The sequence below is a fragment of the Heteronotia binoei genome, chromosome 18, assembly GCF_032191835.1.
Source record: "Heteronotia binoei isolate CCM8104 ecotype False Entrance Well chromosome 18, APGP_CSIRO_Hbin_v1, whole genome shotgun sequence".
NCBI lineage: Eukaryota > Metazoa > Chordata > Lepidosauria > Squamata > Gekkonidae > Heteronotia > Heteronotia binoei.
The window spans coordinates 41,480,297-41,498,483 of record NC_083240.1 but is presented as its reverse complement, the minus strand read 5'-3'; the positions used below and the strand labels follow the sequence as shown (position 1 = coordinate 41,498,483).

Sequence of the window (18,187 nt, the reverse complement as noted above, 5' to 3'; positions counted from 1 at the left end):
GTAAAGTCTTGCACTTTCCCCTCCCACTCTATGTTTGTTTAAGGTTTCCTTTGTTTTGAGATGTAAATAAGAAGAGAATATTTGAAGAGGGGGAGAAGGTGGAGCGAAAAGTACCGGTCGGAGCGAGGAGATCGACTGATCAGCGCGGCAGACAAAAGAGAACTGGAGGATGCCCGTGCCCGCTCTGGTGAGCATGCGTGGTGAGGCTTCTGCGCGCACACTGGAGTCCGGGCGCGAAAATCCTTTGGCTTGTTAAGTACCGATCAGGGTCAGTGCGGGCGCGCTATCCCATGGGTGTGAATGCACAGAAAACCACAAAGAAGATCTGATGGTTATGTTAAAATAATTATGTCAGAACTTGGAATGAAATTTTAAAAGATGTGTTGAGATGGGAAAATGTACAACTGTCACTTTTGGGTAGAATATCTGTACTTAAGATGAATGTTTACCTGGAATGTTATTCCTGTTTTAGACAATCCCGATTTTGACAAGAGATTTATCATTTAAACTATGGCAGAAAGACAGCTAAATTTGTATGGCAAGGGGAAAAAACAAGAGTTAAATATAAGATATATTACAAGATGCAAAAGGAAGAGGTGGCTTGGATTGTGTATGTGTATGTATATATATATATATATATAATTATTAGCATTAGAAGGACACGATCTGAGATTTGGATGGCATGGATATTTGATGTATGACAAAGCTAAAGTTAATGTATAATTCAATAAATAGACATGCCATTTTTGAGAGTATGGAATAAGTATAAATGTAGGTTCTGTCCAAAAATACCCTTGTGGCTGTCACTACAAGAAGCACATTTTAGAAAATATATAATGGCTTCACATAAATGATGAACATATCGTGATGTGCCAGAATTGTGACAAGCTGAATACAAATTTAAACCTAGGGAAGACTTAATAATTGAAAGCCATACTTGCCCCTGGTTTATGCAAAGCTGATAAAAAGCAGTCAAAGTCAGTCTGAAATAGAATTATGTACAAATGATGAATGTTATTGCTGAAGTGTATAAACTTTTATTGAAATTTGAACAAGTTACAGAACGTATGGTAAAATGGGCTAAAAATTTTGGACAGGACATATATATTGAACAATGGGAATGTATATGGACAGGGGGGTTGAAATTTACTTTAAGCTCTCACCTCAAAGAGAACTTCTAAAAGATTATGTATTGTTGGCATATGTCTCCAGAGAAATTGCCTAGTATGTACAAGGTACTTCTAGTTTATGTTGGAAATGTAATCATCACAAAGACACATTTTATCACGTGGTGGACTTGTAAGAAAGCCAAAACATTTTTGGACACAAATACAAACATTAATACAAAAGATTTTAAAGACTAATATACAGTTGAAACCACAGGCCCTCTTGGTAGGACTTGGAAAGAAGCCATGGAGCTTTATATGACAACGGCAGCGAGAATATTATACACACAGAAATGAAAGTTCCCAACAATACAATAAAAGAATGGTTGAAGAAGATGTTGGACCTTGCAGCAATGCCTAAACTTAGTGCGTTGGTTAGAGAACAGAGAGTTAGCTAGTTTATTACAGATTGGAAACCCCTTATAGACTTTTCAGAAAAAAGACAATAACGACTTCATGATTTCTCGTTTTGATGACTGAGATAGGCCTCTGCCCAAGAGGTGCTGCCAGATAACAGGAAGCCACAATACATGTACAAGGGTGCCACTGAGTATAAAATTGTATACTGGTGATTGGGAGTGTCAGACCAGTATCTGGGAGACCCGGGTTCCACTCGTACCGTGGAAGCCTGCTGGGTGACCTTGGGCCATTCACACTCTCAGGCTGCGCTCACACAAGAGATTTGGCTTGACCTAGCCACATCTCCCATCTGGATTTAATGTGCACGATCACACGCACACATCTGCCAGCCAAGTCCTGCCCATCCTCACCTAATATTAGGACAGGCTGCGACCAGATTAAATCTCTAAAGCAGGGGTGTCAAACAAGTGGCCCGGGGGGCAAATCATGCCCCCAAGCAACTGGCTGTCATCTGCTTCCTCTCTCTTGCTTCCTGCTACATCACGGCTTGCTTTGAAAAGCTTGCTCAATTGCACAGGAGCTACAGAGCAAAACTTCTGTTTTCTCCATTGGCTGAGGCTCCTCCCTTGGGGAGGAAAGGGGGGAAGCAGAGCTTGCTTTGCAAGGCTCTCTCAATTGCACAGCAGAGCTACTGAGCCAAGCCTCTCTTATGTATTTTAGGAGGGGTTTTACATGATGTGTTATAATTTTTATATTGGTCTATGACCGTAATAAAAAGTTCATTCATTCAAGCCTCTCCTCCTTCTATTGGCTGAGGCTCCTCCCCCTCCTGGTTTCTGGGGGAGGAAGGAAAGAGCTGCAGCTTCCTTTGCCCAGTTCCCTAGAATAAATACCAAGAAAGCACCTTTAATGCCAATGAGTGCTCATGTTATAAGCATGTTGTAAGGTTTTTTAAAAAAGAAATCTTTAATTGCGTTTGTGTCCTTTATACACGGGCAAGGGCCTTCTCTGTTATAGCCCCGTGCCTTTGGAATCAACTCCCGGAGGAGGTACGGGCCCTGCGGAATTTGGACCAATTCCGCAGGGCCTGTAAGACCATCCTTTTCAAGCAGGCTTTTGTAGACGTCGAGAGGATGGCTGTTTAATTCACCAACGATTTACCTAGTGATCCCTGCCAGAACATAAGTGTACAGAATAACATCAGGAAGATCACCGCCGTTTAAACTATGGAATGACCCAGACATTTGGAACTGGTTTTAGGTTGTTGTTTTAAATTAATGTATAATTTAAATGTTGTTTTAATCATCTTGTATTGTATAATTTTATTGAACTGCTGTTAGCCGCCCTGAGCCTGCCTAGGCGGGGAGGGCGGGATATAAATAAAATTTATTATTATTATTATTATTATTATTATTATTATTATTATAACGTTTATATCTCTGCGGCCTAATCTTAAATAGGTACACACATGGCCTGGCCCGACAAGGTCTCCTTTATGTCAGATCTGGCCCTCATAAACAAATGAGTTCAACATCCCTGCTCTAAAGCATACGGAGGTCGCATTTCCCGGCTGTCTGAATGGCCAGGCCCATGATGCACTTGCCCCACATGCACGTGAGCAGTCTGCATGCTCCTCATGCAGGTGTGCGGCCAGTGCCTCACCAGGCAGCAGGGTGGGAGATGTGAATGCCCAAAGAACATTGGCTCTTTCAAAGCTGGGATACTGCTGCACCAGATTCCTTGTGCGATCGCACCCTCGGTCCAACCTACCTGACAGGGTTGTTGTGAGGATATAATGCAGGAGAGAATGAGGTAAGCCACATCAAGTCCCCATTGCGGAGAAAGGTGGGGTACAAATGAATTAAAGAAATAAGCAAGCAAGCTTTCCCACAAATGTACCTGTGGAACCAGCACTTTCAATACTAGCCCCAAACTTCCTTTTTTTTGTCATTTTAAAGCGATCGGTATGTTTTTTTTAGAATGCTCTTCCAACTGGTCTCCAAGGGTTGCAAGGGGAGAAAAGAAAACACCCAGAACAGCTCACTGTGACATGAAAATGAGCCTGCAAGTCAATAAGGGACACCTTATTTGACTATGAAGAGATAAAGGCGACAGAGATCGTCTCTGACAAGCCAGTCAGAATGCCCTTGAGGGGCAGAAGGGCAAGGCTGACAATCAATCAACCGCTGTCAATCACACTCCTAAACATCTTGAAGGGAAAAAGTCTGCAGAGCCTCCGCTGGTGTTTCTTTACCTTGTACGATGGCAGAAAGCACAGCACCCCTTGCCCGATCGTTTCGCAGACAGAGAGCAGGAGAGCCCCCACTTCGTCCTGGAACTCAAAGGTTTCCGCCTGCTGGAAAGTAGCGCACAGCGACCGGCCTTTGGGGCCTGCTCCAACAGTACCAACCCACACCTGTAGGGGGTAGCGTAACATACAGGACTATTAAAAAAAATCCAATGTGGAAATGACAGGAATGCAGAGAGCTAGAGAAACGTGGGTTAGAAGATTTTCAGGAAAACTGTCAGGGAAAGCTGCATTATTGGGAATGTTTGTTTTTAAAAACCCGGTGGTGGAATAAGTCAAGGTATTTATGATGCGCAGCAGCCAGTCAGGCACACAGTGGCTTACCTAGGGCAAGGAACAATTCCTTTCCGGCGAGTAGGCTGTCAAGACTCATTGCTCAGACACCCTTCTGACATACAGGTGCTTGAAGGAGGGCAGCCTGGCCAATCTTTCCCCCTCCCCTTATTTGACAGCAGTGCTGAAGCACAGATCCATTTTGACTATTGGTCCGGTATTATAAATATATATCCCCCAAAAGTGAACTGCATCAGACAATGGTTTCTTAACATGCACTTTCTTTGAAATAAAAAATTACATCTCTTCCTGGGTTTTTTTTGCACACAGTGGTAAAAGAGCTGCTCTGAGCATTTTTACCAGCTTCTCTGAGAATCCAAGGGTTTTCAAACATTTTGCAACATGGGTGTCTGCCCACATAAATCAGGGCAAGATGACCATTTGTTCTGATCTAACCGGGGCCTAACTTTAAACAGAATTTCTCTGGGCCAGCTAAAACGCTGTTACACAACCTTATTTCCTTCTGATGACGCTTCTTATGTACAGAAGCCATGAGTCACAATAGAAAACGTTCAGGAATGACATAACTAGATCATCGAATGGCAGGAGCGCTGATCCCCCTAGACCCCTATTAAAGTACATCCGCTGTGTTTCCCCTCCATTTACAGCCTGAGCGTAAGCGCAAACAAGGTTATTGTATGTGTGCGTAGCTGAATGTTACCATGCCAAGGTTCCTTTGTGCAAAACTGAATTTAAATTGCACCTGGAAATACAAAGCTTCCTTCGGAACTGCAAGGACCTGTTCTCTCCTGATCAAGACAGCGGTCCTGCTTGGCTCTTCTCCTAGCAATCCTGATTCCCAAGGAACCCCTAACTGCTTCCAGCATTTCCTGACAATACCAAAACCAATGGCCATTTGAGACCCAACATCACAGTTCACATATCTCCGCTCGAAGTGGTGCTCCTTTATTTGCAAGGAGTGTTTTATGTGGGGGAGCATCCCAAAGTAGCTGCTCTCCCCTGATGTGGTACAGCTCACCCTACTATCTCATTCTATTGCACATGCAGACCTGGTCGCACTCTGTTTAGAGGCTACATTACAGATGAATCCCTGCGCTACAGCATATTTAACACACGTTAGATCCATCTCTGGATGCAACAACCACACCTGAGAGTCCCGAATAACGTGGTTCGCTTCAAGCTGAATGGAAAATTTCACACCAAGCTCGGAAGAAAACGAGTCCATTGGAGAAAGCGTTCCAGAGGTTAAAACAATTGATCTGACATTGTCACTCACATCTGAGAATGCCTGCGAAGAAAAAGAAGTATTAAAATATACATGTCCTGCCATTCTTCAAGGTTTTGAGGGGGCTGACATCATACCAAAAACCAGGCCTTAAATTCAGCAGGAGCTCACAGGAGTGCAGCTCCTGAACCTTTCTAAGGGTTCCGTCTCCTCCTCCCCACCTACCTTGTCCATTGAATAATAGGTGCAGCTGCATAACAATCCCTGGATTAGGAGAGCAGCCAGCCACCAGGAGCTTTGCCACATCGTCAGCAGCCCTCATTAACCCCTGGAGAAGCCCACAACACCCTTTCTCCTCTTCTTATGTGATTTTGGGAAGCAGGAGGATTGCTGGCCTTTTGACTGGGGGGGCAGCGGCCAAGGAGAGCCCCAGGTGAGCAAGGTCAGCCCAAGCATCAGATTGCTGTTGGCTGGGGGGGGCACATACTAGTGAGTTATGCCAATGAGCTCCACCACCTATTTTTCTACAAAACGACCCCTACCAAAAACACATTAAAATCAGAACACTTTCCAACAGCTTGGCCATCGTATACAAAACTCTGGACTTCTTGTGGTAACCTGCTGCACAAGGTTGGTCTAAAGAACAAGATCACCTTGGAGTGAACAAGAGAAGGACCATCCAGATCACTGAGAGGGCACAGGAAGTAACTGCCAGCTACAGTCAAGTAGGTAGATGTATTGATCTGAAGTTATTATGTGTAAAAAGATCAGTTGGCTATCTCACCGCTTAGGGTAACCCATCTGCCACTGACCAAAGCGTGGGCCTTTTTAAAATTGGCTCCGGTTCTGTGGAATGGGTTTCCTGAAGAGATGAGCCCTCCCCCGCCCTGTCCTTGGACATCTTCAGTATGAACTGCAAGGCTTGGCTGTTTGCTACGGCTTTTGAGGGGGTTTGAATGGTGGGCATCTTTTTGGGGGTGAAGCAATTGGGGCTTATTATTTTATATTTAATTTTAGAGGGTATGTTTTAACTATTATTGTCAGTCACCTCGAACTAAGATGGGTGGCAGGATATGAATGTTTCAGTTAATACACAACTAATGAACAAATCCGAAAAATTACGATTCCCTCAGAAAAACAAATCCAGAAACTGGTGTATATATATAAAAGCCTAGCCATACTGGGGACAACTCACCGACCTCCCTTTGGCTGAGCTGTATGTCACTCAAAGAGCAATCCCACCCTCCAGCCCCAGGACAGCAACGGCGGGGGGGGCACTCACCCAGAACCTCGTTCTAGAGCCTGTTGTATTTTCCCCCACAGTGGCCCTTATTTCTAGCATTCTAATAAGTCTCAAATGTTTGCCTACATAGTGGAGGAAGAACCAGTTATTTTCTTCAGAGTATTTCACAGCCATCCTTCCTGTTTGCCATTAACAGACACCCATGCCTTTAACAACTGCATGGCAAATAGAAATGTAATAGAGGAAGCTTTTTCCTTCACTTCATCTCCATGTGGGGAAAAGCTTCACTCACTAAATTTCTGCTCACTTGTATAGATTGGGTTAAATCTGCAAGAAACTCTTCCAAACACTACCTCCCTGATGCCCAGACGGGTTTATGCCATGTGGCAAATACCAGATGGGGGAGGGAAGATGTCATTTAGGTCACGAATACAATATAAGGCAAAGCCTCCAGTCTCAATAACAACTCTGAGGTTTAAAAACAACCACATCAAAAACAAAGAAGAGTTTCATGTCACATTGAGTTGGTATGTTAATCAAGTAACTAGTCAGTCGTACCTCCCTGATTGGGATAGCCCAGGCTAGCCCGATCTCATTAGATCTTGGAAGCTAAGCAGAGTTGGAAAGGAAAGGTCCCCTGTGCAAGCACCAGTCGTATCCGACTCTGGGGTGAAGTTGCTTTCACGTTTTCACGGCAGACTTTTTATGGGGTGGTTTGCCATTGCCTTCCCCAGTCATCTACACTTCCCACCCCCAGCAAACTGGGGACTCATTTGACCGACCTCAGAAGGATGGAAGGCTGAGTCAACCTTGAGCCGGCTACCTGAACCAGCTTCCGCTGGGATCAAACTCAGGCCGTGACCAGAGCTTAGGACTGCAGTACTGCAGCTTTAACACTCTGCACCACAGGGCTCTTCAAGCAGAGTTGACCCTGGCTAATATTTGAAAGGGAGTCTCCAAGAAAGTCCAGGTTTATGATGCAATGGCGAACTACCTCTGAATGTCTCTTGCCTTGAAAACCTTATGGGGTCACAATAAGACAGCTGTGAATCCACAGCACTTTCCCCCAAGGTGCTACTGGGCTTGAATCAAGCTAGATATTATTATTGTTATTATTAAAGATTTCAGGTTTTCACGGCTGGTAACATCATTAGGGTTTGTAGAATCTTGCGGGCTCAAGTGCCATGTTCTACTGGAGAAAGTTTTCCTTCCAGACGTTTCATTCTCAGCTGCGGAGAACATCCTCAGTGGCGTTGCAGCCGGAGCAGGCGCTCTGACCTTCTTCGCTGCTGTGCATTGAGTGGGGCCAGGGCTGCTGGAGAGCTGCTATTTCTAGGCTGGAGAGGGTGTGATGAAAGGGCAATTGGTTTGTGGATATGCCCATTGTTTGGTGGGGCTTCCTGGAAGGATAGTGATAAGGAAACTGGCTGTTGAATGAGGATGTCCTCCACAGCTGAGAACGAAACGTCTGGAAGGAAAACTTTCTCCAGTAGAACACGGCACTTGAGCCCGAAAGATTCTACAAACCCTAATTGTTATTATTATTTATATCCTGCTTTCCTCGCTTATCAAGACTACATGGTGCCTTCGCGTTCATGCACATACATTGACAAGGCCACGTGTTATAGACAAAATTCATCAGTTCCCCACTCAGAGACTTAACTTTCAGAGTCTAGAGAGATAACTGAACCTTCAAAGATGAAAACTTGAGCAATTCTTGATAGTAAAAGGCATCCTCAAAAGGCAAAAAATCGGGACACTGATTCACCAGAGTTGAGGACCTGAATATCCGGATTGCCTCGAGTAAGTAGGACAGTTGGAGGGTAGACCACAATAGTTGCTTTTGTAATTAGCATAAGTTATCAAGCTCCTTGATCAATAAGATGACTTTTTCTTATCCTAACAGAGATAATGCTTGAAAAATATTTGACATGATTTGACTGGTCAATTAACCTCTCTACCCAACATGCAGTCAAACAAACAGAAGGACTGTTTTATAGCCCCAGCAATCTTACCACAGCAGGATTCAAGCACCAGAAGCTGAGCGTCTGTACTGCTGTTTTGTGTTGGGCTTTTCTTTTGCCTCTTGCGAAAAAGCCATTGGTATCTTCAGGGTCAGCTGTACCTTCAGGTCGCCAAACATAGGTCTGCTGCAAGGCGACTCTATAATCATCCGCATACCTAAACAAACGAGCAAACACAAAAACGATTTTCTGCTGAGGAGCACGAGATGCCCCTGCAGTGTTACGTTTTAATTCAGGTTTTGGAGATTAGCGCTGGAGACAAAGGCAATTCCACTGACCTGTGGTTTTGTTTAAAAAGGTAAGACAGGATCGTGAACAGTCCTTTTAGCACAATCTGAGTTGAAGGACTTATAACTGGAACGCAAACCACCTCTTCTTTCCCAGAAAACAGTGTTATTTTTTCTTCCTTTTCGAGGATAGCTGCAAGATGTTTCTGTACAAGACACCCCCCCCCCCAAAAAAAAATGCAGGTCAGTTTGTGCACTCAACAATGCAGGAGTGCTATATGTCACTGTCCATCAAAAAAATTCAGTCCAGGCCCAAGTGCAGTGTTCAGAACAATTAGTAAGTAAGTAAGTAAGCAAATTTATTTTTATATCCCGCCCTCCCCCGCCAAAGGCAGGCTCAGGGCGGCTCACAGACATGGGACAACCATGATTTCGATAAAATACAATCAAGACAAAGGCAGATTAAAATACAATTAAGTTACCGTTATAGATTAAATTAAAATAGATGAAACAGCTGTTATAAGTTAAAAGTTAATAGTTAAGGTGCTACAGTTTCACAGTCATGTATAAGATGGCTAGGTGGCTACAAGTCAATTTAGCCGGGTTCTATCTTAAAAGCAAGCTGAAAGAGGATGGTTTTGCAAGCCCTGCGGAACTGATTCAAGTCCCGCAGGGCTTGCACCACCTCTGGGAGTTGATTCCACCATCGGGGGGGCCATTGCTGAAAAGGCTTGCTCCCTCGTTGTTTTCAGTCTAGCCTCTCTTGGCCCAGGGATTTTTAAAAGGTTTTGAGAACTAGATCTCAGTGCTCTCTGGGGAACATATGGGGAGAGGCGATCCCTAAGGTAGGCAGGTCCTCGGCCATATAGGGCTTTAGTAGCAACACTAGAGTTGCTCTGAAGTATAAATGCTATGACTAATTGTAAAATATTAAAGAGTAACCAAGTAATTGTTTTAGATCGGATAATAGAATTCTGGATAAAAAGATACTGCTGTTCATAGAGCGACTACATCATACACTTAAGCATGAATAATCTATTTTCACTTTGCAATGTTAGAACAAAACACAGTGAGTAAAGGGTTACATTCTATGCATATTTCAATTTCAGGGTTGCCACTAAAATTTTATTTTTAATTTCCCTGACTTTCCCTTACCAACATTTGTCAATTTCCCTGAACCAAATATAACCACACGTTAAAATATGAATAGGTCATGTTGCATTAATGCAAGGCTTAATTAAATGTTCCACTCTACAACTACACAAGTCTCAACTGCAAAAACATTTGTCAAAGTAAGAGATTTAATAGCAGCTTCTTTCGACATTAACTCCAGTGACATCTGTTTTGCAATTGCACCAATGATTACACCAAGATACAAACTTCAATTCAAATAAACTCTGAATGCTAACTTTCCAAAGCTGGGAAAGTTTCACTTTCATTTTCTGGTTCCAGAAAGTATAATGAGCAGATCAGCCGCAAGAAAGGAGGTGGAGTTTCTGCGATCTAGAGAAGCAGACAACTCTCATTTGCAACCTTTATGCGTGGGAGAAGTCAGGAAAGAGGGCGAGAGAGCTGGTACTCTGTAAACTCCAGCAGAAACAAGCAATCACATTTGCAAAATTTATTTTGCATGCTGCGGAGTAGAAAGTGCTAGTTGTCCGTGAAATCCAACAGCAGTAAAACTCATTTGCAACTCTGCTGGGTTTAGCAGGAGACAAAACATCCATTCCATACACAAGCATGACCCAAAAACATGCTTATCTTTATATGTAAGTTAAATGCGGTACTAGCAGGTAGGGATAAAAACAGTTAGATGTTTAAAGTTTGTATATTGCTAAATGTTTAAACTAGCCTTGCTTTGCAAATGCTACAGGCAGACCTGGGAAATCATGCAGGGACAGAGCTCAACAAACTCATTAAGCTGGTTGCTGGGGGTGAAGTTGAGAAAAAAGGTGGAGCTGGGAGAGGGAATCATTAAGTTTAACTTGTATTCCGCTACTTCTCTATTCCAGTTGTCACAAGAACAGATCATGCCTTTGCAGCAACAGGTCAAAAATCCACTGCTTGAATATATTTTAATCACAATTTCCATGACTTTCCCTGACTTCAGACCAATTTCCATTTTCCTGACTCTCCAGAAAGTGGCAACCCTGAATGTGACTAAAGCCCAGAAATCTGGCATATCCGTACACCTGTGGGCATTGCTGCAACAGCGAAGATAAATGGTATAGAACTTCCCTACTGTATAACCATGCTGGCAAGAGGTATTTTTATATTCTAATCTGCCTTTGCCAATCATATGTACCTGTTTTTTTTCATGCAGGGTATTTTTGGTGCATTCCCCTACAACCTGGGAATTATGAGTGTAGCTGAACTGTGGATTTCTATTAACAAAACGCTTCCTTTTGAAAAACTAGAAATCCAGAATCTGTCCTTATTGGCAAGTTAAGATTTTAAATATAAAATTTGCAAAACTCCACATTATGGTTACTCAAGAGTAGCATTCTCAAAAACAACCGTCATGAAGCCGTTTTTGTAGATCAGTAATAAACTGGAATAGTTTTTGATGAATTATCTTTTAGGAAGCTATTAGGTATTGTTTGTATAGAGAAAAAAGCGCGAACTTTCTATTGTCATAAAATATGATTTTTAAAAGTTTGGGACACCACAGTCAACCAGCACCTAGACAGTATTTTCTGTTAAGAATCACAAATTCCTACCTGTAATATGGGAAACGTAGCGTTGGTTATACCCATATCATGCAAAAACGCCACCATCTGCTGTCCACTCCAGACTTTACTAGAAGTTTCATAACCTCTCTCTACAAGCTGACCAGAAGTTTCCCTTAACCAACTGTAAATAATAATAATAAAACACACACACATGAGAAACAGAGGACAAAAGACTGCAAAACAAACTACTCTTTTTATTGTCTACAAAATGTGTCTTGCACTGACCAAATAGCCCACACCAGGAGTGGCCAACTGTGGCTCGGGAGCCACATGTGGCTCTTTCACACATATGGTGTGGCTCTCAAAGCGCCCCCCCACCCCCAACCATCAGCTGGCCAGGATAAGTCATTTCTCTCTTTAAATCACTTCTCCAAGCCAAGGCAGCCGGCAGCTTGGAGAATGCATTTAAAGTTGCTTTCTTTCTACCTCCTCTTTCCCCCCCTCATATAATCCCCTCCCTCCCTCCCTCGTCTTGTGGCTCTCAAACATCTGACGTTTATTCTATGTGGCTCTTAGTTGAGCAAGTTTGGCCACCCCTGGCCCACACTACACCAATCTCGTAAGATCTTGGAAGCTAGACAGGGTTAGCCCTGGTTGGTATTTGGATGGGAGACCATCAAGGATGTCTATGGTCACTACACAGATTCAGGCAATGGCAACCCATCTCTGCACATCTCCTGCTTGGGAAACCCTATCGGGTCACCATGAATTGGCTGTGACTTAACAGCAAAAACAGAAACACACGCCTTATACTTACATCCATTCCCAATGCAATCGACTGCTAGCACAAACAGGCAATGCTTCAGAAAGACAGACAATGAAAATGACATAAAAGGGGCAGGATTCAAAGATCTGAACAACTAGGTTCAAGCCAGGGTGAGGTGGGGCACTCTCAAATAGCAGGTGCCTCATAACATAGATAGGAAGCCATTTTTGAAAGGCCGCTTTTGAAAGAAAACAGTGTTATTGAACAGAGAGGTTTGTTTTTCCAAGGGGGGGGGGAAGCTGACAACACTACCGGACGCCTCTAAGTTGCCTCTCTAGATCTCAACATTCTCAAAATGCTGCAGCTTGTCAAAGGTTTTGAGAGTTGTTGCAAGGTGGGACACATAACACTCAACTTAGGGAAGACTCCTCAAGTAAGAAGGCGCAAAAACTTGGGGAAGCGTTAGAATAACTAGCACAGGATTATTTCAACATTGTTTGCATTACTGATGGACCCTCCACTTTATTTATCAACCGATCCTTAATTGTCGGTCGTCTAACATTTCATCTCCTGCTTTCCGCCTGGCGCTTTCACTAATGTTGGCAGACTTGACAAGGAAATCAACCTGAGTTTTCCTGATAAGGTTAAAAGGCTAGAGGCATTCAAGTCTTCTGCCCTGTTCCTTTCATCTGTTATAAAAGGTTTTAAAAAAAAAACATCTGAAAGAGCCACGGAGCTGCCTCTTTTACATGCTTTTACTCAGAGAAGCCTGTTGGATGTCTCTCCTTTGTCAGACTTGCAATGAGAACTGCAGAGAAAATGCATATGAAATCTGAAAAGGAGTCAGCAAACAGGAAAATCCTTCCAAGGCTTAAAATAAAAAAGCATTGGAACTCTGATACCTCCACAAATTATTTCTCATCTTTAAGCATCAATTGGACATTATAGTCCCACTACAGTTGCTAACTCCAGGTTGAGAAATTCCTAGAGATTAAGGGGAGAGGGGGGGTTGAAACTTGGAGAGGGTGGAATTTGCAGAGGGGAGAGACGTTGGTGGGATATAATAGCATAGAGAACAGCCTCCAAAGTAGCTGTTTTCTCCAGGGGAATGGAACTTTTTTTGTCTGGAGATCAACTATAATTCCAGGAGCTCTCCAGGTCCTACCAGAAGGACTGGCAACCCTCTCTGGTAGTAAAATGAAAAGTTGATTGTTCTGATCTTAATCCTACCCGAAAATTGCAGACAAAAGGAATTACTTCTTTACTCAACAAGTAATTAAAATTGTGGGATTCACTGCCAGTGGTGGTAGTGTTGGCCACGAGTGCAGCATAGGTATTAAAGGGGATTAGAGGATGGGTCCACGGATGGCTACTAGCCACGGTGAACAAAGGGAACCTCCACATTCAAAGGCAGCAAACTTCTGAGAATCAGTGCTAGGAGGAGATGTGAATGCCCAGGGAAATATAGGAATGCCCTAAGAAATATTTTCCCCTCTAGAGAAGAGCCAGTTTGATGTAGTGGTTAAGGATGTGGACTATCTGGGAGCATCGGGTTTGATTCCCCAGTCCTCCACTTGCAGCTGCTGATATGGCTTGGGTCAGCTATAGCTCTCGCAGAGCTGTCCTTGAAAGGGCAGCTTCTGTGAGAGCTCTCAGCCCTACCTACCTCACAGGGTGTCTGTTGTGCGGGAGGAAGGTGAAGAAGATTGTAAGCCGCTCTGAGACTGAGATTCAGAGTGAAGGGCAGGGTATAAATCCATTATCTGCTATACAACTTCAGGCTGCACATGAGAGACAGGATTCTTAAATGCTCCCCCTTTAACCCTCGGAAAAAATGCTCCCTGCACATACTAAACTGATATGCTTCGAAGGCACAGGAAGGCTGCTTTAATTTAAATGGGGGAAATTTTACATCTTTCATGCATCACCTCCTGTCTGAAGTGGCGCAGCTCCCTTTGGATTGACCCTCATTTTTCTAACACTTATCCGATGAAGAGCCCTTGAGCTTACTCATCTGGCTGCTTTAAAACACTGGTGCCAACGTTCCCTGCAAGCTGCAAAATCTTGTGAGCAAAAATTCAACTTTGTGAGCTACTGGTATTAAAGTCGTGAGCTGCTGGCATTAAAGTTGTGAGCTACTGCATAAATTAGTGTTGTCTGGCGCCCTCCTCCCTGAGCTGAGACAAAAATGCGTGAGGTGGAGGCTAAAAATCTGTGAGCTGACTCGCACTAACTCAGCTTAGAGGGAACAATGGCCTATCCAGGGCTGCAAGGGCAGCTCATCCTTATAAAATGCCACAGCTACCTCGGCACGGTGAGCTTCCTCTTACTTGGTCAGACTGCAGCACACGGCCCGCAGGGGCTCGTGGTCCTTCCTCCGGATGTTGCTGTTCACCAGGGCGTCCATCTCTTCTCGAGCCAATCGAAGCTGAGCTTCTGTCACACTGACACTGGCTGATTCCCGGGCACAGTCCTCAATATTATGAGCTTCATCTAAAATGACCACCTGGCCTTTTAAGTCAATCTCCATCTACAAAAGATCAACGCCCCCACCAATTAAAACACACACACACACCTCAAAACATTGTGTTATAATCTGCATTGCTTTCTTTATTTAGCGTATTTCTATGCCTCTGTTGCCTCATTCTTGTAGGGGAAACCACTGCTCATTTGTGGTAGTGCTAAAACTTATTGCGGACACAGAAACAGCAAAGCAGAATTAGGGCAGGTCATTAGGCACAACACTAGCAACCATCTAGAGCAGGGTGTCAAACATGTGGCCTGGGGGCCAAATCAGGCCCCTGAGCAATTGGCTGTCATCTGCTTCCTTCTCCCTCTCTCTTGCTTCCTTCTGCATAACAGCTTGCTTGGCAAGGCTTGCTCAATCACACAGGAGGCACAGAACCAAACCTCTATTTTCTCCATTGGGCTGAGGCTCCTCCCTTGAGGAGGAAGAGGGGAAGGCAGAGCTTGTTTTTCCATGCTCTCTCAATCGCACAGCAGGGCTACTGAGCCAAGCCTCTCTCCCTTCTATTGGCTGAGGCTCCCCCCTTCCCTGGGGAAGGAAGGAAAGAGCCAAAGCTTCCTTTGCTCAGTTCCCTGGATCCCATGGCAGAAATATAAAGAAAGCACATTTGAGACCAATGAGTGCTAACGTTTTAAGCATGTTTTAAGGGTTTTTTTTTTTAAAAAAAATATTTAATTGTGTTTGTCTGTGTCCTTTATAAAGTTTATATCTCTGATACTTACTCTTAAACAGGTACACACATGACTCGGCCAAACAAGGTCTCATTTATGTTAGATCTGGCCCCCATAACTAATGAGTTCGACATCCTTAATCTAGAGCAGGGGTGTCAAACTCATCTGTTACGTGGGCTAGTAGATCTGACATAAATGGGACTTTGTAGGGCAGAGCTATGCATGTCATATAATGTAATGACAGGTAGCGGAGATATAAACTTTATAAAGCACACAGACAAACACAATTAAAGATTTTTTTTTTACTTAAAATACAAACATGCTGAAAACTCTTGTGACATCTTGTTTGAAATGGAAAGGTGGGGGGATGGTGCGATTTGGCAATGCAATTTTTAAAATAAAACATCAAGAAAAAGCACAAGGATCCCAGCAGAAACTAAAAATATAAAATGCTCTGGGCCTAGGAAAACATGAAATGACTGGACATTGCAAACCTCTCCCCACCCCCCAGGTCTACTCAGATTGGCAATGGCTCTCCAGGGTAATATCCCGTTTTGGCTGTGGGGGATAGTTGGCTGGGGACAGTTAGAGTACTCACTAGGCACCGGTTCTCAGGTCCATTCAACAGAGACAAACTGGCTCAAAGCATCAAGCCTTTACTTGCAACAAGACAAGCAACAGCTTCAACTTACCATGCAAATGCTGGAAAGCGAAAAGAGCTCCATTCCATTGAAATACATTGCAGCACAAAGTTGCAAGGAAAATGCAGAATGAATTTTCCATTAAGGTCTTTGGGCCCAAATAGACTACTCCCAGAGGAGTAGCATTTTCTTTGCAGCTTTGCAAGCCCAGAAGAGCTTCTTGCTGAAGGCAGCAAAAACAAGACAGAAGGAGCTGGGAACTTCGGCAGCCTCCAAGCTTCAAAGGGTGAGAACAGGAGGGGGAAGGGGGGAGAAAAGAGCAGCAGGCCTTAAAGCCCTGGGTGAGGTGGGTGCAGCCCATGGGTCACACTTTTGACACCCCTGATCTAGAGAATTGGAACCTAATCACGTGTTTCAGGACCAGTGCCTTCCCTCCCCGATTTCCTTTTCAAACAGCAGCTTTCCATCTCTAGCCCAGATTCCATGGCAAGTTTCTTTTTAAACCACCTACAGGTGGAGAAGCTGACGTTTTTCATTTTACCGAGAGGTCAGGAGCCCACCACTCAGTGCTTGGTCTGGGAACAATTGATGCTGAAGGTAAGCAGGTATGGAACCCATCAGCCCCATGGAGGGACAAACAGGCAAAGGAGCAACAAAAGAATATCCCCCACTTTCACGGGGGGGGGGGGATCACACTGATCGCTGAGAAAACAAACGTCCTCCACCGTCTATAAATCCCATATTCAACAACCAGCCATTGAAATAAATTATCTGAGCATTCACTAGGAAAATAATCCGAAAAAATCTGGCACTAATCTCTTCCCCTAAAGTGTAAACTGGTTGCCTAGAAACCGGAACGTGGGGCTTTCTGTGGATGCAGTCTTCACTAGCCAATTTTTCATCTTGCTTTCATTTTAAAGGACGAAAGGACATTTGGAAGCACACTTACGCTCTCCCTTATTTGTGAATCTAGAAGATAGTTGTAAGGGCAAAACACGATCTCAGCTTCCGCCATGAGCTCCCGAGCTGCGAAATAGGCACAGGAACGCAGCCTCTTCCCCATGCTCACTAAATCTTCAATGTCCCAAGCCTGAGATTTCATACGGTGCTGTTCAGTAAGCTTATGGACTCCATGGTAGAAAGAACAAGATTTGCCCTGGAAATACATAAGAGACAAATTCAAGATATGAACACATAGTACAGTATGTTCTTCAAAAGTACGCTTCAGGGAGAATCAATCCAGTTGAAAAAAGACAACGGAAATTCAGCATGCAGTTAAATGATGAACATTTTTTAAGCCAATGGACTCAATTCTGTCTAGAATTAGAGGAGAAAACAAGACCATGGCTCATTCCAATAACAAGGGCTGTGTTTCTGAAGTTAACTCCTCCCCCCATCAATCCCCAAACTCTACTAAAATCATCATTCCAATTAACCAAATTTGCATCTATTTTCTAATTTTTGTACAAGTATTCTGTTATAAGCATTTAGAAGGGTTACAATGCACCCAAAGTATTGGTACCCAGCTGGTACACACAATTGGTGGTGTGCTCTCTTTCTTTGGAGGTTTTCAAACAGAGGCTAGATGGCCATCTGACAGCAATGCTGATTCTGTGAACTTAGGCAGATCATGGGAGAGAGTGCAGGAAGGGTCACATCAGTGTTTACTTCTTGTGGCCCCTTCCTTACATGCCCAGGGAAATGCTCATCACCACTTTGGGGTCAGGAAGCAATTTTTCTCCAGGTCAGTTTGGCCAGGGATCCTGGACAGTTTTTTGTTATCTTCTGGGCATGGTGCAGTCACTGGGTGTGTGTGTGGGGGGGGGGGGGGGGTATTTGTGAATTTTCCACATTGTGCAACAGGCTGGACTAGATTACCCTGGAGGCTCCTTCCCACTCTATGATTCTATTAAAGTACCACCAAGTCACAGCCAGCTCATGGCAACTCGGAAAGGTTTTCAAGGCAAGAGATGAACAGAGGTTGTTTCCCATTGCCTGCCTCTGCATAGTGTCCTTGGAATGACTTGGTGGCCTCCCATCCAAATACTAACCAAGACCAACCC

The 18,187-nt window shown here is 43.9% G+C and overlaps 1 protein-coding gene across 1 annotated transcript in view; it reads right to left on the bottom strand.

The window, feature by feature from the left end:
* Window positions 1-18,187, bottom strand: part of BRIP1 (BRCA1 interacting helicase 1) — a 186,959-nt gene that overhangs the window by 119,950 nt on the left and 48,822 nt on the right. The window contains exons 8-14 of the mRNA XM_060259393.1: window positions 17,074-17,280; window positions 14,616-14,815; window positions 11,568-11,700; window positions 8,899-9,053; window positions 8,612-8,777; window positions 5,276-5,416; window positions 3,781-3,942 (exon numbers count right to left, since the gene is read on the bottom strand). Coding sequence (XP_060115376.1) covers window positions 3,781-3,942; window positions 5,276-5,416; window positions 8,612-8,777; window positions 8,899-9,053; window positions 11,568-11,700; window positions 14,616-14,815; window positions 17,074-17,280 — 1,164 coding nt within the window. The remainder of the gene's footprint in view (window positions 1-3,780; window positions 3,943-5,275; window positions 5,417-8,611; window positions 8,778-8,898; window positions 9,054-11,567; window positions 11,701-14,615; window positions 14,816-17,073; window positions 17,281-18,187) is intronic.